Source organism: Mirounga leonina, unplaced genomic scaffold (assembly GCF_011800145.1).
Source record: "Mirounga leonina isolate KUSES-001 unplaced genomic scaffold, KU_Mleo_1.0 Mir_91, whole genome shotgun sequence".
Classification (NCBI taxonomy): Eukaryota; Metazoa; Chordata; class Mammalia; order Carnivora; family Phocidae; genus Mirounga; species Mirounga leonina.
This window is the reverse complement of record NW_023270839.1, coordinates 42,212,591-42,240,510: the sequence shown is the minus strand read 5'-3', so window position 1 is coordinate 42,240,510 and position 27,920 is coordinate 42,212,591. Positions and strand designations below refer to the sequence as shown.

Below are 27,920 nucleotides of genomic sequence, written 5' to 3'. Positions count from 1 at the left end.
TCCTTTTGCAACTCATTTTACATTATCATTTACATATAAGCTCAGGTAGCCATGGAGATCATCCCTTCCTTATAATACTAAAATCTAGTAGAAATAAAAATTTACTTACTCTTCCAATTTCTGCAGTCCAAGAAACAACAATGGTGTTTGGTACTGTTGTGGACAATCGGACAAGTGAGGTGATATTGATTGGTCGGCTGGGTCGCTTTGGTTCCACACCATTTTTTGTAGGTGGAAGATAACCCTAAGGATAAAATATCATTTATTTCCACTTACTATTTCCACAATCATTTCAACTTCCATTCCTAAAACAAACAAAAAGCCCCCACAAACTACATACCAGAATATAAATATTTTCATTAAAAATTAGAGAAGCAAACATTTACAAGATTATTTCTCTAAACAACCCTACAGTCTCATTATAGTAAGCCTGAGAATAATACTGGCGATAGAAGTTACAAATCTCTAAAACTTAGGAATCAGGATGAATTCATAAAGAGCTTGGATAAGTATATAAGGATCATTTTAAAGGTGACCAATAATAGCCTGCACTCTCATTCTCTATTTAAGACACAGCATTCTTCCCCTATTCTACCGCAGGCTTCCAGACTCACAAGAGTACTGCTGAGGTTTTGTTGAAACAATTTCTTGTCTCTCAAAATCCAGTATAACAATAAAACTGCCACACCCAACTCCAAGGCCTAGACTTTGTCTCCACAGCTAATGTCACAGCTGTTAATTATACATAGTTGGTACAAGTGTTTTACACAGTCACGTGAATATACATCCAAAATAAAGATGTTTTCTTAATGAAAAACTATGATTAACAACAGCTGTCATGACTTATTTGATAGCTATATTGCCAATGCATTTAAAAAATAGCTTTTAGGACTTACCGGAAGGCTGCAAGGTTTTGTATTCACTTTCACACAAAGATTGGGTGGGAAGTGATCTTCTTGTGGACAACTGGTTTCTGATAAACAAAACCTAAACAATAAAGGACAAGTTTAACTTCCTTTATTAAAGGATGACCTCAATATTTTTGTTCAATAGCTAATCTAAAAGGTTGCTAAATTTAACAACAAAAACTACTAGAGCTAGACATTTCACATGATGAATAAGCACATTACACAAACTGAAAATAAATAATTCTGTCAATGTAAAGTTTCAATGATCACAACTATCAACCTACAATTGTCTTCATAATATTGCCGATCATTTGCTTAAGCATGTTCTAGGAAGGAAAAAAAGGCTCTGTAGTGGAATAAATTAAAGACATTCTGAATCAAAAAATTAAATTATCTTAATATAGAACACCTCAGAGCTAGGGTAACATGCACTGTAACTTTCTAAGAGGGAGATATAATACACAGTATCTCTCAAACTTATCTGCTTATAAAATAGTCATTTCTTGGTTCTTAGCAGAATATACTGAAAATGCTATAAGTCCATCCCTAAGACCAAATTCTACCCACTAAGCCAAGGTACTCCATTATTCCCTGAGAAGTGAAGGTGTTGAAAAATAATATTATTTGTACTATATCTACATACATTTAAAACACTATTTTAGAAACTCATAATTGTTTAAGAAAACTATGGACAGCTACATAATTTGTAAATTCTCGTTCTGTTCATGCTTACATAAAGAAACAAATTATTAATTTGCTATTTAAGACATCTTAGTAACTTCCTTATTCCCAATATACAGCTGAGGCTCATCCCACCTTTTTTTTTTTTTTTTTTTAAGATTTTATTTATTTATGAGAGAGAAGAAAAAGCTAGGGGAGCGCCAAGCAGAGGGAGAAGCAGGCTCCTCGCTGGGCAAGGAGCCCAATGCGGGACCTGTTCCCAGGACCCTGGGATCATGACCTGAGCCAAAGGTAGATGCTTAAACGACCTGAGCCACCCAGGCATCCCAGCTCATCCCACCTTTAGAGAACATTCACAGCATCTTTGAGTTATATGTTAAAAAGAACCCTATCTGAATTCTGTGAAATATTCATCACACACAAACATCTTCCCTCACCATCTATGGTGTAGGGTCTTAACCTGCCGGCTATGGAATCTGTATGTGGAAGGATCCACAAGCTGGACAATTTTCTATGTACATATATACATTCATCTGTATGGGGAAACAATCTGTAGCTTCCATCAGATTCTCAAAGGGTAAGGGACCTACCCATAAAGGAGTTAAGAATTACTGATCTACAAAGATTTTCTTGAAATATACATAGCAACACAGATGAAAATACACAGACATCAAAGCTCATAGGATCATCTCTAACCCCAGCAAAACCTGTTACAGGACAATCTTTTGTACTGCAACAGTAAAAGAATGCCACAAAGTTTTTAATAAATTATTCCAATGCAGTGATAAATTTAAAACACAGAGTCTGGCTGCCTGAAGCTACAGAAAAGAATGATTTATATGACAAGTTGACTCCTATTCATTTAAGTAAAAGGCAAAAATCTAAGGCACCCTAACAAACCAAAGGGAAAAGAAGAAAAAAGAGGAATAGCAAAAAGTTGCTGTGAAGGAGTTCGTGGTGGTGGGGAGGGGAAACAGGTACATAAATGAGAACAGACTAGGAATCTAATAGAGAAAACAGTGACCCTAATCCTGACCAAATTATTTTCATGCTTTAGACACAATTTATAATTAAGATAATAGGTATACACTCCCAACTTAAATAATACACGGGGATTGTAGACCTTGTTATCGAGGGTAAGGGGATTAGGATGAAAAATAACCATTTTATCAAATCGCAAAGAACCACCTAACAATTACCAACTCTAATACAAAATGGTTCTTTTTTCATCAAGTTCTGGAGATGAATGTGAATTGAAAATGGCTAAACCATTTATTTATTTTTATCTATCTATCTATTTATTTATTTATGGGCTAAACCTTTTTTTTTTTTAAGATTTTTTATTTATTTATTTGACAGAGGGAGAGAGACAGCGAGAGAGGGAACACAAGCAGGGGGAGTGGGAGAGGGAGAAGCAGGCTTCCCGCCGGGCAGGGAGCCCGATGCGGGGCTCGATCCCAGGACCCTGGGATCATGACCTGAGCCGAAGGCAGACGCTGAACGACTGAGCCACCCAGGCACCCCAACCATTTTTTAACCACCAAGATTCCCTTGAAACCACTGAAATAGAGGGCTGATCTATCTTAAACAGAAAACATTCCTTTGGAAGGTGAACCATACCTGTTGCTGTGTTATAGAATGCATGTATATTAATATAAAATACTGAAGACAGGAACTAGATCTTTTGTTCTAGAACTATGGTTTTCAAATTTTATTTTAGTCTTGGGACTCTTTCTTCAAATGAAAACTAACCCAGAAGTCAAACATGCAAAATAGATCAAAGCAGTACTACTTTGGTTCAGAGTGTGTGTTGGGGGGTGTGAGGGACCTAGCACAGACCCCTATGGGTGGCTCCAGGCAACAGTTTAAAAAACAGTTTCAAACGATAATGTCACACATCAGTATGAACAAAAGAAAACTGCTGATGCAGAAGTAAGCAAAATTACAGCACTATATAATTACGAAGGCATCAAACTTTAGTCCTTTAATTTATTCAGTCATTATCATGTTCTGCCCCGACAGAGGATAAAGTACCTTTTATATAGGAACATCTTTGTCAGTGCACTCTGAAATCAAGACTTCAGGGGTGCTGGGTGGTTAACCAGCTCAGCTGGTTAAGAGTTTGCCTTCAGGGGCGCCTGGGTGGCTCAGTTGGTTAAGCGACTGCCTTCGGCTCAGGTCATGATCCTGGAGTCCCTGGATCGAGTCCCGCATTGGGCTCCCTGCTCGGCAGCGAGTCTGCTTCTCCTTTTTACCCTCCTCCCTCTCATGCTCTCTATCTCATTCTCTCTCTCAAATAAATAAATAAAATCTTAAAAAAAAAAAAAAAAGAGTTTGCCTTCAGCTCAGGTCATGATCTCAGAGTCCTGGGATGGAGCCCTGCATCAGGCTCCCCGCTCAGCAGGGAGTCTGCTTCTCCCACTCCCTCTGCCTCTCCCCCCCTGCTCATGCTCTCTCTGTCTCTGTTTCTTTCTCTGTTCTCTCTCAAATAAATAAATAAAATCTTTAAAAATAAATAAAACTTAAAAAAAATAATAAAATCAAGATTTCAACCTCTCCTCTGCTTTCTCACTGTTTTCATCACTGTATTTTTAAGCCAATTTCAGAGTTTTTCACATCATTCCCTAAAGCACTGAGCGGGTGCTTTATTCTCTTTTCTGACCTCCTAATGTATTTATAATTTGTACATACAACTTCGGATCCAATTAGTGAGATTGTGGCTATCTGTCTGACTGATCCTTCCCACTTTAGGGAAAACAGCTTATGGAGGAAAACATCGGTCTTATACTCGCTCTTCTATCCCTACTGAGACAAGACTAGTGTGGAGCAGTTAGGTTCCTACAGGGATAGTCAAAGAGTAAAAAGAGTACCATAAGATGGTTTATATAAGACAGAGAGACATATTAACATAAAAGAATTCTTAGATATCCTTAGAAAAAATGAGCTAAGAAAAGAAACTGAATAAGGGGAATCTGTGAATCCATGCTAGAAAATTTTCCATTCGTCTTTGCAAAACTATCAAGAGAGGTCTCATGAAGTCTAGAATAGAGTTTTTAAATTAATGATTTAAAATACAGGACAAAGCAAATTAGACTGTTTTGGTTTTTGGTAGTCTGTGAGACACTTAACCTAAGTACTAGTTCTGTATTTACAGTAGTTTGTCATCCTTTGCACATTCACAAAAGAGTAGTTCTAAAGAGCTCACACTATCATATCATTTAAACATATCATTAGCTGGAGCTTCTCAACCAACTAAAGGCAACCAAAACGGAGAAAGGTGGTTAGATATATGGTACATGACTCGCTATATTAAAATCTAAACTGTATAAAAATTAGGATATTTCATAACAGGAGAAGGTCTTCCCTCACCCAAACATCTAAACCTAGTACTTTCAATATACTTATTGAAAATTACATAATTTATAAGACTCTTTAAGGAATATTAACTTTTAAACATTGGATATATACTATAGACAATACTGTACCTTAACTGGACCTGCACTGTGAAGTCACATTTGGTCCCAGAAATATCCCTAGAAAAGACAGGGTAGGAACTACAATTATTTTTAAAATATGCACATGAAAGCTGATTCAAAGACACTGTTACTCCTAAAGTTCTTCAAATTATCAGAGATATAACTGTTCTTCAGATAACTAACACTATAATAGCATTTTCAATACTAATATTCGCATGACACTAATACTCACCCAATACACTGCTTTTAAAAATCACTTATTCTAGACATTACTGGTTTCAAAGGCCAAACTGCAAGTTACACTTGAAGAGAACTTACATGGAACTACTGATCTGCTGCACTTGCTGTGGTGTCAATGCAAATGCAAAACAGGTTTCTCGAAAGCGCTGGCTGTTGTCTGATGCTAAAGAAGAAAAGAATTATACTTTTAATTACCTTCAAATTCATCAATAGAGAACATAACAGCCAGAAAAAAAAAAAAGCCCAATTATTCACATGACTTTAATTAACTGGAATATATTCTAGAGTTTAGATAACAAGGCAATTAAAGCACTGAAAAGTAAGAAATGTGCCAGTTGTAATGTAACAGAAATAGACACCAAAATGGCTAATTTCAAAAGCCATATCAGGATTCAAATTCAGAAAATACATAATCAAAGAAACACTAACTGAAAATTATCTAATCATATAAATGTGTGCATCTAAAAAAGCACACTTGTATAAAAACATGCTTATATTAATTTTATTTAAAGTAGAAAAATATAAACCCATTTAAAGACACATGGTTTCTGAGCTAAGTAACAAACATACACATCTGGAGATCTGCAAAGGTGAGGTGACATTTGGTCTTGAAGGCAAAATACGAATTTTATCATCTCCTGCCTAACTATACCATGCAAGTGTTACACAGTAAATACCATAAATAGTTTCTCCTAAACTTAGATGATCTGACTTCATAATCTGCCTGTGGTCACTATCTCAAAGAAGGAAAGAGCTACAAAAAGAGGGGAAGGAAGGGAATGAAGAGAGGAAGGGAGGGAGGAGAAGGGACGTAGGGAGAATGAAACAAACAAGAGAGCAGGCAAGCACGGACAGGTCTGTGTAAGAGCAGGGATTCCTACAGTATGCTGCTGTGAGCAACAGTAATTCTATTGGCTTATACCAGTTACATGCATATTTTAAAAATCAGCCCTAATGTTTCCTCAGTGCTTGGCACAAGAAGCAATGAATGATTGCTGAACGAAGAAAAGAATATGACAACTTAAAAATATGAAACTATTTAAACTATACCTTTCAAGGGTAATTTTCTAGAAAAAAGGATCACTAAAAGTTACTATCAAGGAAATCCTGGCCTGTGGGCCACTTAAACCCATGCAGAAAAAGTAGCTGAATTTGGCCATCTCTTTGTTTAAACAGGGTTTGATCTGACTTGTAAACAACACTTCCTCTACAATTACCACCAAGCTGCAGTATGTCATGCCGAAAAATCTGTACAAATGTATCACGATGAGAAAAAAAATGGAAAAGATCACTGCTGATCTACAATTTCATCTCAATATAGAAGCATCTTTTAAAGGCCAGATTTGCATTTCTGCTTTCTGTGAACTGGGAAGGCTTTTACTTAAAAAATCTATCCCCAAGAAAGAGTTACTAACCAGAAAGTTACCTTAATTGTGAGGTACCGACCCGGCAAATGACTGATAACCAAGGACTAGAAGGCAGAAAAGAAGATCACTTCCTCCCTCAAACAATGCAAATAAATAACTCCTTTGCTTCTTAAAGGATATCTCTCTATGAAGATTTTAATCCAGTAGGCTTAGCCTAATTTAGATTTCTGGCTCCATTCTAAAACAGTGCTAAAATAATTTCCCAAGTACAAATATTCATATTTCTCTTTAGGCAAATTTCAGATTCATTTTAGAATATATGAGTACAGTAAGTTTTGGACACATACATGCAGATTTAGATAAAGAAGACATGACCAAAATAAAGAGACAGTTGCTTGTGCCACACACAGAAATGAGGCTTATTACTTAGTAATAACCCCTATTTACAAACTCTTTTTAGATTGTACTGCTCATGAAGTTATTACAATTGATCTGGAAAAGCACCTTTCATCTATGTGGTTTTCAGGCTTAATTTCCACAATGAATGCCAGTGAAGAACTTCAGAGTTTTGTCTTAGGTAACAGACTATCTTAAAAACTTTTCTGAAAGGCAATTAAGCTATTATTATCCCTTTCAGGAAAACTCAGGCCAAACAGAATCACAGAATCCTCATACTGAAAAAGGAGTCCAACGTATCCAAAACAATGACTTCCAATGTTGGGGGTATGCATCTCAGAAGGTACACAAGACAATCCACAGGGATACAAGAAAAAGTACCTACCTACTATAAATGTAAGTTTTAAAAAGTTGAGATTTTACATGAAATCTCTAATTTATAAAAATATCTAAAATTGTATGTAAAATCTTAACTTTTGTAACTTCTATTTTTTGTTTTATAACATAGAGAATATTAGTATAATAGCTTAATAGATATGACATATATATACACACACATATATGCTAAATTATTTTACTGAGAGGGGCATATTAACACATAAGTTTGCAGACCACCAATTTAGAGTTCAACCTTCCTTTCAACTTTTCCTCACACTTTTTTTGAATCCATTTAGAGGTGAGAGAAGAGTGGCCATGACTTTGTCAGGCAGAAGATGGCTGATATTAACAGTTTAATTATAAGAAAGCATGCAGCCCTACAGAGTAGCAAAATTTAGTGGAAAGAGATGAGGTCACATAGACCTAGATTCCAAAATGGTTTTGCCACTTACTTGCCATATGACCATAGGTACTTATCCACTCTGTGACTGTTTCCTCCTCCAATATTTAAACATAAACACACACACATACCCACAACTTCACAGGGTTATTTTGAAGAATATAAATGAAGTAAGATATTAAAAACAACCAACAATTTCCTTTTCTATCCACTTTCCTCCTTGCTCCCTTATACTGAGTCAAAATACATAATGCTGCAATTTCTACCCACCAGTGTCATACTCCATATCCAGTGACAGCCATTCTTCAAGTATTTTAGACAGCATTAACAAGCCCCTCTTTTTCAACTCTTCTCACTGTATTTCAGGGGAGACTGCAGAATTACTCACCATCCTGATCCTCTGGACATACTTCAGGTTGTCACACCCTTAAAGCAACAGCAAGAACTGTACACACTCTGTCACAATATATATATATATTTATTCTAAATAAGATTATTCCAGTGCCACTGACATTAGCCTTGGCCAGTGAAATGTGAGTGGAAGTATACCACTTCTAGGCAGACCTTTATGAGTTCTCCTTTGGTTTCACCATCTTTCGTTCCAGTCCACCCTTGATTCTAGAGTGAAAAGAACATAAAACACAGCCACAGCCAATCTGCAGCTAGTAAGTAACATAAGCCAGACATAAACCTTACTTGTTTGCCACTGAGATTTATGGTTGCTTATAAACTGATGTATTAGTCCAAATGTGATGTGACTAAGAGTATTTTTATCAACAACTACCATCTACTGTTAATCTATACACCAATGAAGAAAATGTATCTGCTCCTTTTTCAGATTTAGAAATTGATGTTCAAAGTTGTTATGTAACTGTCAAGGCCTCATATTAGGTTAAGTGGAAGCAGAACTGGAACTCAGATCTAAACATCTCCAAAGCCCATGTTCTTCTTATAATACAGGTCCATCAGCTCCCCTGATCTGGGTGGTATACTTCTTTCTCTACATGCAGCTTAGCATTATATTGGATCATAGAAAACAGGAAAAGAATGACCCACTATCCCTTCATGATAACTGCTTATCATTTTTACATATTTCCTTTTAGTCACTTTTATATCAAATTGTATGGACAATTTGAATGTTCACTTCAAAAAAATCACCCTTATGACATTTTTCAATTATAATCTCTATTACCATATTTTAATTATTGCATTGTACTCTATCTATGGGATATAATGAAAATTTTAATTACTCCCTTGATTAGCTATTTAGGTTGTTTCTAATTTTTCATTATTTGAAACAATTCTGTGAACATCTTTGGGCTCATGTTTGTTTTTTGAAAGGGGGGGTAGTTATTACTTTCTTTGGATCAAGTCCCAGATGTAGCATTTCTGGATCAAAAAGTATGGAGATTTTTATGAATCTTGACACATTGCAGAAGTGATTTTCAAATGGTTGTAACATTATATATAAGACCACCAGCAATTTATGCATCTACTAATTGCACCCTACTCTGGCCTGCATGGGAGTTGTGCTAATTTAATGGATGGATCATGGTAAGTCCTCAGTAGATTAATTTGCATTAAAGAGTTTTTCCCTGTTTATTTTTGTTTGGTTTCCAAACAAAATTTTTATTTTATTTTTATTTTATTTTGTTTGGTTTAGTTAATTGTCCAATCTTGTCCTGCACCCAGTTTTATATTTGCATAGGGATTTCATATATAAGAACATTAACCCATGGAAATTTGCTGTAAATTTTTCCCCCAGTCTGCTATATTTTTTTCATTTGGCTACATTTTTGGATGATATACAAGTTAAACTTTCATGTAATTTAATCTGTCAACCATGTCCTTTGCAAATTCTAACTGTTCCCTTTCTTAGGTTCAATCAATATATAATTGAAGTTTTTGGCTTATTGTTTCTATGTAATTATTAGTCCATCTGGAACTTATTTTAGTATGTGATATTTTTAAAAATCTAAATTTCTGTTATTCCAAATTGCTTACTGTTATACTAACACCATATGTTAAATAATCCTTCCCTTCCCTATGGATGTGTGTTTCCTTTCTCATATATTAAATCCTTATATCCAACATGTTCCATTTCTGGGCTATCATCCCATTGGTCCTTTTTATCCTGGTGCTGGCACTCTAGTTCTTAATTGTTATAGATTCATTATGTTTTAATATCTTATAGTTAGGTTTCTCTCCACCCATTCTTTTTTCAGAACTTTAACAACAACTTTAATATTTATTCACCTATATGAACTCCTGAATAGTTTTGCTATGATTTTTAAAACCTAATGGTATTTTGAGTAGAACTGCAATAAACCTACAAATTATTTTGACAGCTGGCATCTTTATATCTTTACATCTTTAACCTTGCCATCCTGGAGTATTGTACCTGTGTCCATTTATTCATATCCTGAAGGTTCTGTCATTTTCATCACATAGTTACACAGTTCCCATTAAGATTATTCTTATGCCAAATATCAATCAATAGGAGAATGAATAAATACTCATATAATAAAACACTCTGCAACCAAAAAAAAAAGAGAGAGAGAGAGAGAGAAATCAGTAACACCAAAGGTGGTTTCTTTCTGAAGATCAGTAAAACTGATATGCCTCTAGCCCAACTAATAAGAAAAAGAAGAGAGGACACAAATGACCAATATCAAGAGTAAGAGGTGACATCACTACTGATCCTCCATATATTAAAAACATATAATGAACTATTATAAACACCTTTTTTTTTTAATTTTATTATGTTATGTTAGTCACCATACATCATTAGTTTTTGATGTAGTGATCCACGATCCATTGTTTTCGTATAACACCCAGTGCTCCATGCAGTACGTGCCCTCCTTAATACCCATCATCGGGCTAACCAATCCCCCCTCCCCCCTCCCCTCTAAAACCCTGTTTGTTTCTTAGGTCCATAGTCTCTCATGGTTCATCTCTCCCTCCAATCCCCCCTCCCCCATTTTCCCTTCCTTCTCCTAATGTCCTCCATGTTATTCCTTATGTTCCACAAATAAGTGAAACCATATGACAATTGACTTTCTCTGCTTGACTTATTTCACTTAGCATAATCTCCTCCAGTCCCATCCATGTTGATGTAAAAGTTGGGTATTCATCTTTTCTGATGGCTGAGTAATATTCCATTGTATATATGGACCACATCTTCTTTATCCATTCATCTGTTGAAGGGCATCTCGGCTCTTTCCACAGTTTGGCTATTGCGGACATTGCTGCTATGAACATCGGGGTGCATATGGCCCTTCTTTTCACTACATCTGTGTCTTTGGGGTAAATACCCAGTAGTGCAATTGCTGGGTCATAGGGTAGCTCTATTTTTAAATTTTTGAGGAACCTCCACACTGTTTTCCAAAGTGGCTGTACCAACTTGCATTCCCACCAACAGTGTAAGAGGTACAAACACCTTTAGACCAAAAATTCTGACAACTCAAAAAACCAAATTTCTTGAAAAACAGAAACAACCAAAGTGCACTCAAGAAGAAACAGGTAAAATGAATAGCCCTGTAACTATTAAAGAAATTGAATTTGTAGTTAAATATCTTTCCTCAAAATTGATATTCCTCAAATATCAACCAAATATTGAAGAAAAAAAAATAGCAGTTCTACATAAATTGCTTCAAAAAACTGAATAATTCCATCAAACATTTACAAGTTCTAAACAAACTCTCCCCCAAAAAAATTAAAAAGGAGGGACTATACCTTAACTCATTCTATAAGGTCAGTATTACTCCAATACCAAAACAAGACAAAGATATTATAAGAAAATTATCAACCATTACCTCATATAAGCATAAACACAAACATTCTTAGCATAACTTCAGCAAATCAAATCTAACTATATATTAAAAAGGATAGTACATTATAACCAAGTAAGATTTCTCCCAGGAATGTAGGAACCAACAACCAACATTCAAGTCACCAGATTAACTAAAAAAAAAATGCCATACTGTCATTTTAATAGATGTAGAAAATGCATTTGACAAAAATTCAACATCCATTCTGGATTAAAAAACAAACTCTTGGCAAACCAGGCATAGATATGAACTTTCTCAACCCAATAAAAAATTCTTATAAGAAACTTATAGCCAACATTATACTTAAAAGTGAAAGACCAAATACTATTCCTAAAAAACCAGAAACAAGGTAATGATAACCACTCTCATCATTTCTATTCAACAATGTACTAGACATTCTTGCCCAGGCAACAAGGCAAGAAAAAGAAAAACATCAAGACTGGAAAATAAGTGAAACTGTCCATCACAGACAATATGATGACTTATGTAGAAAATCTGACAGAATCTCCAAAAAGCTCTTAGAATAAGTGAATTTAGTGGGTTATGATGATATGCAAAAATCTGGTGTATTCTATATACTAGGAGCAAACAATTAGAAATTGGCATTTTAGGGGTGCCTGGGTGGCTCAGTCGTTAAGTGTCTGCCTTCAGCTCAGGTCATGATCCCAGGGTCCTGGGATCGAGCCCCGCATCGGGCTCCCTGCTTGGCGGGAAGCCTGCTTCTCCCTCTCCCACTCCCCCTGCTTGTGTTCCCTCTCTCGCTGTGTCTCTCTCTGTCAAATAAATAAATTTTTTTTAAAAATCTTTAAAAAAAAAAAAAAAAGAAATTGGCATTTTAAAAACATACTTACAATAGCATCCCCTCAGAATGAAATACTTAGGGATGAATATCACAGGGGGTATAAGACATTTAAAAATGCCAAACACTGCTCAGAGAAATTAAGAACTCAAATAAATGAAGAGATATACAGTGTTCATGGATCAGAAGGTATCAGTTGTTTCCAAACTGATCAGTAGATTCAATGTAATCCGATTAAAATCTTAGCTAGGTGTTTTGAGGAGGAGGGATAGTAATTGACAAGGTGCTTCTAAAACTCACTTGGAAATGCAAAGGACCTAGAAGAACCAAACCATTTCAAAAAAGAAGACAAAACTGAAGGGCTAACACTAGTTGATTTTAAGACATTATAAAAGTGTAGTAATTAAGACAGTGTGATGTTGGTGTCAAGACAGTATAATCTATGGAGCAGAACAGAGTCTCAAAATATACCCACATATATATGAACAACTAATTTCTGACAAAGGTACAAAGGCAATTTAGTTGAAAATGAATAGTCTTTTCAATGAATGATGCTGGAACAACTGGACGCCCATGTATGCAGAAGGAAAAATAGGAGCTTCAAATCATACAGTACACCATATGCAAACATTAATTCAAAACAGGTCATAAGTAACATCACAGAGGAAGCTCCCGGGGTTAGTCCCTCCTCTAAAACAACCACTGAGCTGGGGAAAAGTCTATCAGAATCAATGATTTCAGAACTCTGAAACCTGATCAGACACTTAACAGTAACCAAGGGATTTGTCTGATAGACAAGACTGCTAAAATTTGTTTAAAAAGTTATATGAGTAATCCAGCAACTATCCCCCACCATTTCTGAGCCCCACTGTGGCTGTGGGGACCATGGTCTGAGTTCCTAGAGAGGCTGATGGGGTAATATGGACAGTAAGAACCTAGTCCTCCAAAAATTTGGGGTTGTACATTTTGTATGGTCTGGTAGTTCCCTAACGGACCACAGCAGAGGTTTCCCTTTGTTTCAAGAACTGCTCTAGCGGGCGCCTGGGTGGCTCAGTTGGTTAAGCGACTGCCTTCGGCTCAGGTCATGATCCTGGAGTCCCTGGATCGAGTCCTGCATCGGGCTCCCTGCTCGGCAGGGAGTCTGCTTCTCCCTCTCCCACTCCCCGTTTGTGTTCCCTCTCTCGCTGTGTCTTTCTCTGTCAAATAAATAAAATCTTAAAAAAAAAAAAAGAACTGCTCTAGCTTCAGCAGCTTCCCTGTCAGCATCTACTAGAAGATTTAAAGAGATGTACAAACTTTGGTTTTTTTAGATCCAGACATCTGGAGAAAACTCTGTCAGATCATAGGCTGATTGAAGACACAATGAAACAGACAATTCACAAACCATACACAACAAGGAATATAGACTTTGCAGAAATAGTGTAGAAAAGTCACTATACAAAACAGACAGCTGCACCCCTCAACAAGTAACAAAAGCAATCACTGAAGAGGGAGAATCTGATTTCCAGAGTTAGCAAATTAAGGTACTCAAAACAATCAGTTCTCCACAAAAATTTGCAAGGATAGACAGAGTAATTGAATACAACTGAGAGCCCAGACACACACCCTCACATCTATGGTCAACTGATTTTCGACAAGTATGCTAAGAATATTAAATGGGAAAAGAAGAGTCTCTTCAACAAATGGTAGGAAAACTGGTTATCCACAGGCAATGATGTTAGACCCCTACCTTACATCATACACAAAAATTAACTCAAAATGGATCAAAGACTAAATTTAAGAGCTAAAAAGTAAAAATTTTTAGAAGGAAACAATCTTCATGACCTTGGATTTTGCAGTGGTTTCTTTAAATAGGATGTTTAAAAGTACAGGCAAAAAAATAATAATAAATTGGACTCCATTAAAATTAAAAATGTACATCAAAGGACATAAAAAGAGTGAAAAGACAATGCACAGAATGGGAGAAAATATTAGCAATCATATACCTGATACGAGTTTAATATCTAGAATATATGAAGAATTCCTACAACTCAACAACAGAAACAACCCAGTTTTTAAAATGGGCAAAGAATGTGAATAGATGTTTCTAAAGAATACATACAAAAGGCCAATAGGCACATGAAAAGATGCTCAATATCTTTACATGGGAAATGCAAATTAAAACTACAATGAGATATGCACCCAGTAGAATGTCTAAATTTTAAAAATGACACAACCAAGTGTTGACAAAGATGGAGAACAACTGGGAAGCTCATTCACTGCTGGTGGGAACACTTTCAAAAATAGCTTGGCAACTACTTAAAAAGTTAAACCTACATCTGTCATATGACCCATTTATTCCATTCCTTAGCAATTTACCCAAGAAAAATATAAGCATATAACAACGCAAAGGTTTGGGTCTCAATTTTTTTTTTTTTTTTAAGATTTTATTTATTTTTTAGAGAGAAACAGCATGAGAGGGGAGAGGGTCAGAGGGAGAAACAGGCTCCCCGCTGAGCCGGGAGCCCGATGGGGGACTCGATCCCAGGACCCTGGGATCATGACCTGAGCTGAAGGCAGACGCTTAACCATCTGAGCCACCCAGGCGCCCGGCTCTCAATTTTCATAGCAGGTTTGTTTTCAACAATCCAAAACTGTAAACAACCCAATGTCTATTAACAGGTGAATGACCAGTGTTACATGTATATAATCAAATACTGCCCAGCAATAAAATGGAATAAACTAATGATACACACAACAACACAGATAAGTCTTAGTTATAATCCTGAGTAAAAGAAGATCAACACCTCCTCCTATGTATATAACCCATGATTCCATTAAAAAAACTTAGGAAATGCAAATTAATCTAGATATAACATTCATAATGTGACAGAAAACACATCCAATCTAGGGGCTGGGTGAGAATAGAAGGCGTAGCAGGGAAGGATTACTAATGGGATGAGGAAACTTTGGGGAGTGATGGATATGTTCATTATTTTTATAATGATGATGAATTCACAGGAAAAATGTATTAAACTGTACATTTTAAATATGTGCAGCTTATGATACGCCAAGGATATTTCAATAAAGCTGTTTTTAAAACATAGTGACTAAAGCAAAAGGGCGGGGGAGGCAGAGAAGGAGAGGGATGAACAAAAAAACCTGAGGAACTACCAACATTAAAGGCTCAAATCAAGGAAGAAATAGCCAGGGGCACCTGGGTGGCTCAGTTGCTTAAGCATCTACCTTCAGCTCAGGTCATGATCCCAGGGTCCTGGGATGGAGCCCCGCATTGGGCTCCCTGCTCAGCAGGGAGTCTGCTTCTCCCTCTGCCTCTCCCCCCTAGCTTGTGCTCTCTCTCTCTCTCACACTTACTCTCTTTCTCTCAAATACATAAATAAAATCTTTTTAAAAAAGGAAAGAAATAGCCAGAAATTCAAAAAGAAAAGCAGGGGGAAATGGTGTCCTTGATACGAAGGGAAGAGAATTTCACAGCAAATGTGGACAGTGTTAAATGTTCAGAGGTCAGGTAAGACGAGAGTTGAGAACTAGATTTAACAACCAGCAAGTAATAGGTGATCTCCGCTGGATGTGTTTCAGTGGAATGGGAAGAGCAAAAACCAGAGTGCAATGGGTTCAGGTGTGAATGGTTTAAGTTACGGATTGTAACATTTAAATATGAGATGTTCAATTGTTTTCATATCTGCAACAAGAAATTATATTAATGTCTCAGGGTTCTGCATTAATTACTATACTGTTTTGAATCACTGGAACCAATCCTGAAGGTCTCCAAAGTTCTAGAATGTATAGTAATTTGAAACTTCTAAAATTTTGCTAAGACCAGAGTTCGACTGCTGGCTGTTTGGGGGATGAAGGATTATGTCTTTCAGGTAGTACGTCAGCCTGTCAATGTGACCTGAATTGCTGTACCCTTGTAGTCACTGAAGGTAAAACAGAAGTCACTCAGATTTTCACTTACTTTATGGTCCAATTTAGAGAAAAGATGAAATTTTCTAGTGGTGTTCATAATTAAGGATATTTACAAAGGTTATGGGGGAATATCTCTTATAAATATTAAGGGCTTACTGTACTCGTAAGAGATTTTCAATAACCTTCCCTAAGTTATAATTACTAACATTTCATCTGTAAGAAAAGTAATGCCCACAATAACCAGGATAAAATTATAATTCAAAATACACAAAATGTGCAGAGAGAAAGTTAAGGTTTTAAAATTTCATCTTTTTTTATATATTGTTCCACAGAGAGATGAACTAAAGAGAGAAAGAGGAATCACGCTGCAATTTACATAAACTCAAAACACTGGAAGGTAAAACCTAGATACATAAAATAAACAAGGTTATTGAGATTCTGATGATAGAAACACTGAGCTAATCTAAGTGGCTGTACTTTCAACTGCTCTAAAAATATTCACTATTCCACCTCACCAGCAGAAAGAAAAGCTAAAAATAGTCATCTTTCTGTTATAGAATATTTCTTGCTGTCTTGGGGAAAGTGAAACTAAAGTACCTATCTACAAATGTCAGCCTTAAAATCCTTAATGAGATCTCTAGTTTTTTCAAACAAACAAAAAACCTGGACAACTATGTAATTTTTGAAAACAGAGTTGGAATGATGTATTTTCAGCCACTGAGCTGCTAACTACTATTAAGACAGAAGGTTGCAGAAAATTTATTTCCTCCAATAAAGGCATATACACCGAATCATCAAAAGCCTAAGAGTGCTTTGACGAACTACTTTATCTTTAAAATGGGAGGTCTCTTTAAGTAAACAATATTTAATGAAATGACAACACAATCATAAAATATTAAGAAAAAAAGGCGAGACAGAAACTTGAAATGTACAGCATAAGCAAAATTATGTGTGTGTGTATGCACTATTGAAAGAACAAAAGAGGCAGCAGGTTTTTTGTAACTTTATTTTTAAAAATTCTTCAGATTGCATTATGTATTGCTCTTACAATAATTTTTTTGTTTTACATATCTTGTACAAAAACCAATGTAATATCACACACACATTAAATATAGAGCTGTGATGTTCTACTGCTAGACTTTAAGAATTTTCATGATGGCAAATACTTCACAATAAAATCTGGCTAAAGTTCTTTGTGGCACAACAAAAGTTACACATGAATTTTTCAACTCACACAGAACAAAAATTACCAATACTAAGAAACAGGAAACAATTGTTTTTTGTTTGTTTGTTTGTTTGTTTAAGATTTTATTTATTTGCGAGAGAGAGAATGAGAGACAGAGAGCATGAGAGGGAGGAGGGTCAGAGGGAGAAGCAGACTCCCTGCTGAGCAGGGAGCCTGATGCGGGACTCGATCCCGGGACTCCGGGATCATGACCTGAGCCGAAGGCAGTTGCTTAATCAACTGAGCCACCCAGGCGCCCCGAAACAGGAAACAATTGTAACATGCAATAATACTATTAGACTTCAGCTCCATAAAACCCTTTGATTTCATTTTATCATACCCTAACTGCAAGTTCCTAATAAACTCATTTTCAGTATGCTTGCCTGTGCGTTTCATGATCTTTTTCCTCTGGAGTTTAACTCCTATTTATTTTGTCTTTCTATTATTTTTTGATAGTTTACTGAGTTAGTAGCTGGTTTCCTGATAGACTTAATCAAATGAGCCTATAGATTCCTGGGCAACTTTAAAGCTAAAAGTATGGTAAATATTTTATCTGGCCCATCTATTCTCTCATGGTGGGCAGGCCATGAGGCTATTTTAAGTCCAGTGGGTTAAGAAACAGCACTGGGTCAAATCAAGCCAGCCACCTATGAACCAAGTCTGATGATCAATGTTTAAATGTGAAAACAGAAAAAGGAAACAGACTATAATTATGAAGTTAGTGTTCTCTCTTACTTTTGCAATTTCTTTTCATTTCCTTTTTTTTTTTTATTAATAATACAACCATTCCAAGTTAAGGAAAAAAATCTAAAAGTTCATGATAGCAGCTAAAAAACTGTCGTATATACTCTTCCAGGCATTTTCCCATATATATACACGTACGCACATATATATACCCATGAGTGTAAGATAGCAGTTTCCCACAGAAACTGCAATAAATACACTTTTCACTTCAAAATGTGTAACAAAATCTTTCCATGTCAATAAACATATCTTTGTCATCATTTTAAGTGGCTACGTGGTAGTCTATTATAGAGATGTGCCATAATATAACTAATCTTATTCCTGGACATTTATATCATTTTTAATTTTTTCCTTCCACAATCAATGCCTTTCTTCTCTCTTGGATGCATGTGTGCATGTGTGTATCTATATAATCTTTATTTCCTTAGGACATCCTCTTAGAAAAGGAATGGGTTGCAAAGATATAAATGTAGTGATCCGAAGGGATACGTGCACCCCAATGTTTATAGCAGGAATGTTCACAATAGCCAAACTATGGAAAGAGCCAAGATGTCCATCAACAGATGAACGGATAAAGAAGATGTGGTATATATGTATAATGGAATATTATGCAGCCATCAAAAAAAAAAAAGAAATCTTGCCATTTGCAGTGACGTGGAAGGAACTAGAGGGTATTATGCTAAGTGAAATACGTCAATCAGAGAAAGACATGTACCATATGACCTCACTGATATGATGAATTTGAGAAACAAGACAGATGATCACAGGGGAAGGGAGGGAAAAATGAAACAAGATGAAACCAGAGAGGGAGACAAACCATAAGAGACTTTTAATCTCAGGAAACAAACTGAGAGTTGCTGGAGTGGAGGGGGGTTGGAAGGGATGGACATTGGGGAGGCTATGTGCTATGGTGAGTGCTGTGAATTGTGTAAGACTGATGAATCACAGACCTGTACCCCTGAAACAAATAATACATTATATGTTAACAAGAAAATTAAAATAATAAAAACTTTTTTTAAAAAGGAATGGGAAGGGGGCGCCTGGGTGGCTCAGTTGGTTGAGCGACTGCCTTCGGCTCAGGTCATGATCCTGGAGTCCTGGGATGGAGTCCCACATCGGGCTCCCTGCTCGGTGGGGGGTCTGCTTCCCCCTCTGCCCTCTTCCCTCTCGTGCTGTCTCTCATTCTCTCTCTCTCAAATAAATAAATAAAATCTTTAAAAAAAAATAAAATAAAATAAATAAAAAGGAATGGGAGGGTCAAAAGATAGATGTATTCTTAAAGCTTTTGTACAGGTGCCAAACTGCTTCCAGAAATGTTCACTTGCATAAGTGAAGTGATATATGAGAGTTCTAGATTTCCTTTGCAACACTGGGCAGTAGGTTAAAAACATCTTATTGTCTTAAATTTGCCTTTCTTTGGCTACTCTCTAAGTTGACTATTTTTTCATACCCTTACTGGCTTTCTTTGCATTGTGAATCACACTACTCTGCTGTGTTAGTCATCTTTTCATTTTCTCTCTTGATGCGTCAAAACTGAGAAATGACCAGTGCTTTTAGTGACATTACAGTCACTGATGACCTAGATAAGAGCAGTTTCTTTAGCATGGGGTAGGTGCAAACCTACTTGGAAACAGTTCACGAAAGAAAAGGAGAAAAGAAATAGGAGACAGTAAACTGAGACACCCCTGGCAAGAAATTCTGTGATGAAGGAAAAGAAACGGGGGTATAGCTGGAAGGAAATTAGGAGAAAAGTAGTTTAAGAGGGAAAGTTAGCCTAAAGTTGTATATTAATGGGAATGATCTAGTAAAGAGGCAAAAAGTTGATGATGCACAAAGTGTTAAGGACTGGACTGAGCCCAGAGACTTCATCCAGGGTCCCAGAAAAAAAAAAACAACGTAGATATGGGCAGAGATGCAGGTAGGTGGATATAAGGTACTTACGATGGTGGGAACTTATAAAAGTTAACTTCTGGTTGGTCCCATCTTCTCAGTGAAGGAGAAATAAAAAGGAAATGTATCAGCGAAGACAGTAGAAGAATAGTTGTGAATGAATAAGTATGAAACGGTAATTTAGCAGAGTGGGAAAGTATGGACTAGGGTAACACTGTCTGATGGCTGAGTAGGACATCCACACACATGATTTTCAACACCCTTTCACATATAAAGATATGTAATATGGTCAGATATTGTAAACAGTTTCCCTTGGTTTACTTATTGTGCCATTTAATATAATAAAGTTTTGGGTTTTTTTGTTTTGGTTTGGTTTTTGGTTTTTTTGAGTCTTCACCATGAAATCATGTTTTCTTCCATTAGGAAAATTCTTTCTTTACCCCAATATTATTTAAGGATTATTTATGTACTTTAATGCATTCATTTAAATGCAACCTATATTTCCCTCTGACATTGTTTTAGTTTCATCTCTAAGCATTTATTTATTTAAAGATTTTATTTATTTGACAGAGACACAGCGAGAGAGGGAACACAAGCAGGGGTAGTGGGAGAGGGAGAAACAGGCTTCCCGCTGAACAGGGAGTCTGATGCGGGGCTCGATCCCAGGACCCTGGGATCATGACCTGAGCCGAAGGCAGACGCTTAACGACTGAGCCACCCAGGCACCCCTCATCTCTAAGCATTTAAATCTTTAAGCCATTTTGACAGTATTCTGGTAAGTTGCAAGGTAGGAATCTTACTTTTTAATGGTTAATTAGGAACTCCTGAACAATTTAGTATCTAATTCATGCTACTAATTAGAAATTTCACTTTCATGTTATTTTTAAATTGTATTCCTACTACATTAACTGCTTATTCAGGCACCAGCTTCACAGTTTCAACTACTGTGCCTTTGCCACATATAAAGACTGTATATTCTATATGTGGTATGGTGTATAGCCCTTTGTCAGAAATCCTCTATTCTTATTTTTCTTTCTCAATTATACTGGACATTTTAGTCATGGTACCTACACCACATCCAACTTTCCCTTCTAACTGAATCTTCCCAGCTCACATATCCCACCAGGAAAGCAGCTCTAGGCTGTTTTCTGCACTGAACATTCATAGGACCAGGGAGCATAATTTTTCTAAGGGTGGACTACGCACTGACTTCTGGGCAACTCACAAAATGACTGGGCTTGAAGGAATCCATCCATTATCAACATATTAACTAAAATCAATTCAAAGTAGCTTCTTCCAGCATTTGGAGGGTGGAACATGCAGGGTCTCTGAGAGCTCTTTGTAGCCAGAGGAAAACAAAACAGATGCTTAGAGAGATACAGAGGTGCCATAGAGGGAAAGAAGGCATGTAACCAGACAGAGAAAGTACATGATCATAACTTTCTGATTCCGGTTTTAATTCCTATATATCCTTACATTAAACTTTTCTTAGGTAACATGAGGTATTATTACCCTTCCTTGAAATCAAAAAAGCCTGTAACACAAAGGAATTTTAGAATCATTTGATAAAGCTCTCTTCCTCTTCCTTTCACCTCCCTATTAAGTTGGATTTTTAATGACATCTATATGAAATTACTAAGAATAGACATCTTTCAAAGGACTGTCTTTCTATATATTAAGATCTTTAAGGGTCTATAAACTTTTTTTTCTTCAAGTAAGTCCTGTACATTTGAGGAGTATTCTTTTGTATTTTTTTTTATTGTTCCATGAGCTTTTTCTTCAATTTTATAACCAGTTCTTAGTAAGCATATCAATATTTCTCATAGTGTGGCCCATAAGAATACACTTTGAGATGTTCTAAAAGGGTTCTGAAAAGGGAAAGATGCCCTATAAAGGGAAAGGATTCCACATTCAAAGAATTTTGGGAAGTTGTTGCATAAAACATCTTCCACTTAGAGATTCACAGAGCACATGATCATATTTAAAGCCCTGAGAAATTCCACAGTAACAAAATTACTTAAATTTAAGTTTCCAAACTTAATGGGACGTGGTCAAAGAACACCTACTGACATCCCATGGAACCAGTATCCAAGGATCACATTTTGCATAACTGTGGTATATAAGCTAATAGACATTTCTTGTATACTTATTCAGGGGCACCTTCTATTCCCCCAATAGACATTTTTGTTTGTGGCTTTACTTCCAGTCTCAGAATGGAGCATATAACCAAAGTCTAGGTCAAAAAGTACGTTACATTCCCCTGCCAGGGTTGGTTGATCAAGGGCTGGACATGACATTTAAAATAATTCAATCATAATGAACCTCAGGACTTCCCCTGGAAATGCTGAGACAAAGACTTTTCCTCTTTTCAGGTAGATGGGAATCTGAAAGGAACTACTGGGAACCACATAAGTGCCTAAAAAAATGGGACCAACATCAAGGAAGTAAAGCCATGAAATGGAGAACATGAACCTGACTGTTACACATTCATTCAACAAATACTTATTGAGCACCTAGTATGTTTTAAGATACTATTCTAGAGTGCCTGAAATAATCAATGAACAAGAGACCAAAACTTCTACCCTTATCGCACTTACATTCTGATGGGCAAAGAGAGTGCCCAGCTGGCTCAGTGGGTAAAGTATGAGACTCCTCATTTCTAACGGGCAAAGAAAGATAAATAATATGAAATAAAAGTATATTAGAAGGTGAGAAACATTATGGAAATAATAAGGCAGGGTAATGGGGATTGGAAGGAATGAGGTGCAATTTTAAATAGGGAGTCTAGGTAAGTCTCATTAAAAATAGTAATACTTTGATTTGAGGAAGGTGAAGGAGATAGCCATGTGAGTATCTGTGGGAACAGTATTGCAGGTAAAGAAAATACCCATACCGGGGCACCTGGGTGGCTCAGTCGGTTAAGCATCTGCCTTCGGCTCAGGTCATGATCTCAGGGTCCTGGGATCGAGTCCCGCATCAGGCTCCTGGCTCAGTGGGGAGTCTGCTTCTCCCTCTCCCTCTCCCCTTCTCTCCACTCATCCTCTCTCTGTCTCTCTCTCTCAAATAAATAAAATCTTAAAAAAAAAAAAAAGAAAATACCCATACCAAGGCTCTAAGACAAGAACATACCATGTATCTGAGCAACAGCAAGAAAGCCAGTGTAGTTAGAGTCCAGTTAACAAAGAGAATACTCCAGTTAACAAAGAGAATTAGGTAACAAAGAGAAGGCTAGATCATAAGGATTTGGGATTTTACTGAGTCCCATGGGAGGCCAAAGAGTTTTAAACAGAGAAGTAACATGATTAGTTCACATTTAAAAGTATGACTCTGGCTTCTAAGTTGAGAATATTGTAAAGGGGGCAATGGTAGAAGTAGGGAGATCCAGGTGAGAGATGATGATGGCTCAGTTTAGGGCAGTAGCAGCGAAGGTAATGGGAAATGGTAAAATTCTGGATATATTTTAAAGGTAGACCCAGCAGAACTTCCCAACTAATTAGACTGGGACATAATAAAAGAGAAAAATCCAGGATGACTCTAATGATTTCAGTCTGAGCAACTAGAAGGATGAAGATTCTGTTTGGGACAAAAGAGAACAAAAATTCACTTCTGGACATACGAAGTTTGAGACAGACATCCAAATGGTGATTTTCTATAGGCGGTTATGGTCTCATGAAACAGGTCTTGGCTAAAGATATAAATTTAGGGTCAATGATGTGTAATGACTATTTAAAAGCTTGAGACTAGATTAAATCACCAAAGAAATGTAGGCAGAAAAGAATCTGGGAGAAAGAGAGGAACAAGCAAAGAGGTATAAGAAGAAATGACCGGTGAGATGAAAGGAAAAACAAGAAGAGAGGGTAGTATCCTGGAAACCAAGTGGCAAAGTGCTGCAAGCAGCAGAACCTATGTCAAATGCTGCTAACAGATAAAGTAAGCAGGGTCTTAGAGAAGGGACCATGGGCTTCCATCACATATCTTCTTGACAAGGGAGGTTTCAGTGCGTGACTGTAGCAAAAGGCTGACTGGAATGGACTTACAGGTGAATGGAAGGTGAGGAACTGGAGACATACTGCGGAAGACTTGCCCATGGAATTTTGCCATAATGAGGAGCAAAGCGATGGGGTGGAAGCTGGCAGGGGAAGCAGAACGTCAAAAAAAGGATCTTGGTGTTCACTGAGCTCAGCATCAAGCCCCTTATTCTTTGGTTATATGAACTAAAGGATTAGCTTTTATGTTAATGCCAGTTTGGGGTGGATTTTCTATCATTTGCAGTAAAAAGAATACTGATTTTTTTTTTCCACATTAACTATTAACTAGCTCTCATGCTGAACTCTTAATTAGTTCTAACAGTTCCTCACTGTTGACTTTCTAGTAGTTTTCTTGTACATGAGTGCTTGTATAAAACCTACCTAGAAGTTTCTGGCTACACTATAACTCTAGACTAGAAAGGGAAATTATTTTTTTTTTTTTAAAGATTTTATTTATTTATTTGACAGAGAGAGACACAGCGAGAGAGGGAACACAAACAGGGGGAGTGGGAGAGGGAGAAGCAGGCTTCCCGCTGAGCAGGGAGCCCAATGCGGGGCTTGATCCCAGGACCCTGAGATCATGACCTGAGCCGAAGGCAGACATGCAAACCAACTGAGCCACCCAGGCGCCCTGAAGTGTTTTCCTTAAATGTGTATTTTCTCTGGCTAAGTATAAGCATTAAGTATTTACTGTCAACTTTTTCTCGTTTATAAATGTTGGCCACTTTATCTTTCATCATATATTACTATTAACTGTATAACTGCATTTAGATATGGTTTAATAGCCATTTTCAAATCCATTCTACACTATCCTTTCTTTCTTAAAGAATAAAATATTAAAATTTGAAAAAGAGTCTAAATTCATAAACCCAGAAAAGGCTCCAAAGACTATAATTATCTAGTGTAAACATTAGGTATTTAATTACATTTGCCTGTAACTAATTTTATAGTTACAAAAGACAAACTAGAAATTCTAGGCATTTGGGTAAATACTGATTTGCACCCCTAAAATATACTGCATAAAAGAACTCAATCTTGCAAACTATGATGTTTACTTTCCCTTAGGAAGAAATGAATTTCCTCCTGATAAGGATTAAGAGGACTCATGAGATGAAGGTGGTGGCAAGAGCCCAAACCTAAGGATACCTGCTATGAAGAGTGATTAGAGGAAAAATACTGTAAGTTAATGGGAAATCTCTGACAAACACCTAAGTTACAAACAAGCAAACATATACAAGTAGCTACTACTGTCCTGGACTCCCACCCCTAAAGTGGGGAGCCTACAGGTTCACATATGAATATGAATATGAAATAGAAATATGAATAACAAGATTACTTTAATGGAGCTGACACCCAGAAGAATGCTCAAGCAAATGTAGATTTCTTAGATTTCACTCATTCTCAAAAGCATCTTCCCCCTATGGTGCCAAATAATTATAAATAATGCCAGACATTCTGTTGGCCCACAGTTCCCAGGTTAGAAGAAAAGTGTGGTTATCTCAGTCAGTGTGTCTCTGTACTATCCCAAGGAGAGTATCTCACCATGTTATGTTAGTCTTTTAAAGATCCAGTAACGATTTTTCACACAACGTCCCCCCTAAACATAAGCCAACCTCATCTGTGTTCAAGTAAAGAAAACAGCAATGTGACCCAATACTGGAGGAAAACTTATAGTATTTAGATATGGCACACTATTGCGACTGATGGAAAATTTCAGGAATTCTCAGCAGTCAGGCTAATATATTGACTTTTACAACCAACTCACTTTATATAAGTCAGATTGCTTTCTTTCATTTTACAGATAATATGAGAAGGAAAATAGAGGAGTTCTGTGGGGTTTAATAAGAGGTATATCTGCAGGCCTGCGGAAAAGTGCCACAGTGAGGAGCTAGAGACACCAGGCGCCTAAGAAGGTGGGAGAAGCACGAAAAAACAAATAGGGAGATGCCAAAGACAACTTGCCACTGAAATCTGGCCTGAGTCAGTTTTGTGACAGGTAAGAGAGTATTTTCTTCTTGCTCCTTCCTATACCACGAACCCTCTCCCACTCAGATCATCTAGAAGGTCTAGAAGCAAAGGTTACTTTCCTCAGGGGCACAAAGACAGATACTTAACCATCACTTTTAGCTTTGATAGGGAAGGAAGGGAAGTACCAGCAGTTCAGTATCTCTAACAGGTATATTCTCGTTTCTTTCTCGTCCTTTCTCCAACTCTAGGTGCAAAGGAATGCACTCTCTTATACACACATAGTCATTTTTGCAGATGCATGTATTCAGAAACTAGGGTACAGAAAATCAACTGGGAAAGGAAATTATCACCTTTAATTGAATCAGTATCTAAACTGTAGTTTGCCATAGAGCAAAACTACACTTTGCAATGACCCTAAGTTGAAGAACTGAATTAGACAGGTAATTACCACTTTTTCAAAATAGTAAAATGTTTATTTATGTGAGATGATTTCTTAGGAATAAAAAAAAATTAGTGTCTATCCTCTAAGTTTATATAGAAAAGTTCATCTATGTAAGGCAATGAGCTATAACAAACCACTATCATTAAAAACTGTAATTTCATTTTATATAAAGTTAAAACACATTTCAGAGGTTAAGTTAAAAGCACAACAGGGGTAAAACTAGAGGTGACATGCTAGATTGGAAAGAAAGGGAAAAGGAAGCTGCAGACTTAGGCTAACAGAGACTGTTCATGACGTAGTAAAAGCTCCAGTGTTTTTATTCTAGTCACACCAAATACAGTATCATTCTTCTCCAAATATTCTTCTGATTTAGCAAATCTAGATCTTACGGTGGGAAGGTGAGAATTAATATGAAAAAACCACCACATACATAAATATAAACTTGTCTTAAAATTGACTTCAAAAGTACTCCATGATCTACACAAACATAAGCAAATTACACACAAATACACAGACCATAAATACATAGGGCCTGATTTACTTTATCTAAAAATAACCATGGGATGAATTCTAGAGAAACTTCAACTTTAAATAAAAATGTAATACTATCAAGGCTATCTGTTAAACAATAATGTATTATTTATACTAAAGAGGGAGTTAACAATCCACATCCTGAGTTAATTTGAAAATCTGAATTTCCTAATCTGCTAGATGGATACAATTACAATTTGACATGTTAAATATTGTTAGAGCTCCAGCTCCACTCTACTGGTTGAACTTTAACTCAATTTTCAATGTATCCATCAGACTTTCTTATCCCCTCCCCACCTACCTTGAGTTGAATGACTACTTCTTAGCTTTGGATTCTATAGACTAGAGTCCTCTCAAAATAATCTGAAGTAAAGCACTAAAGATGAATGTACATTTCTCCATTGGACAGCAATTCTTTCATAGCCATAATTATTCAGTCTATTAAGATTTTGACTCCTATGCAATGAGGGAAAATGCTTCTTCTGTCAATGACTCCTAATGTAAGCTTTAATTGTTAATAGAAAATTTGAGGAATAATCTATTAACACATTTCTAAAAAACCAATGAACAAATTAATGAAGGGGGAAAGAGAAACAAGACACACTGATTACATTGAAATTTTATTGATGTGAGTAAGAAGATTTAGGTTTAAATTTTGGTATTTTGGTATTTATTTGGTGTTAGGTAAATTTCAAACAGTAACTTATA

General features: G+C 36.5%; 1 protein-coding gene across 3 annotated transcripts in view; it reads right to left on the bottom strand.

The window, feature by feature from the left end:
- PIAS1 (protein inhibitor of activated STAT 1) overlaps window positions 1-27,920 on the bottom strand; it is a 119,058-nt gene that overhangs the window by 35,011 nt on the left and 56,127 nt on the right. For all 3 annotated transcript variants that reach the window (XM_034993899.1, XM_034993901.1, XM_034993900.1), the window contains exons 3-6: window positions 5,384-5,468; window positions 5,075-5,122; window positions 897-987; window positions 110-244 (exon numbers count right to left, since the gene is read on the bottom strand). In XM_034993899.1, coding sequence (XP_034849790.1) covers window positions 110-244; window positions 897-987; window positions 5,075-5,122; window positions 5,384-5,468 — 359 coding nt within the window. The remainder of the gene's footprint in view (window positions 1-109; window positions 245-896; window positions 988-5,074; window positions 5,123-5,383; window positions 5,469-27,920) is intronic.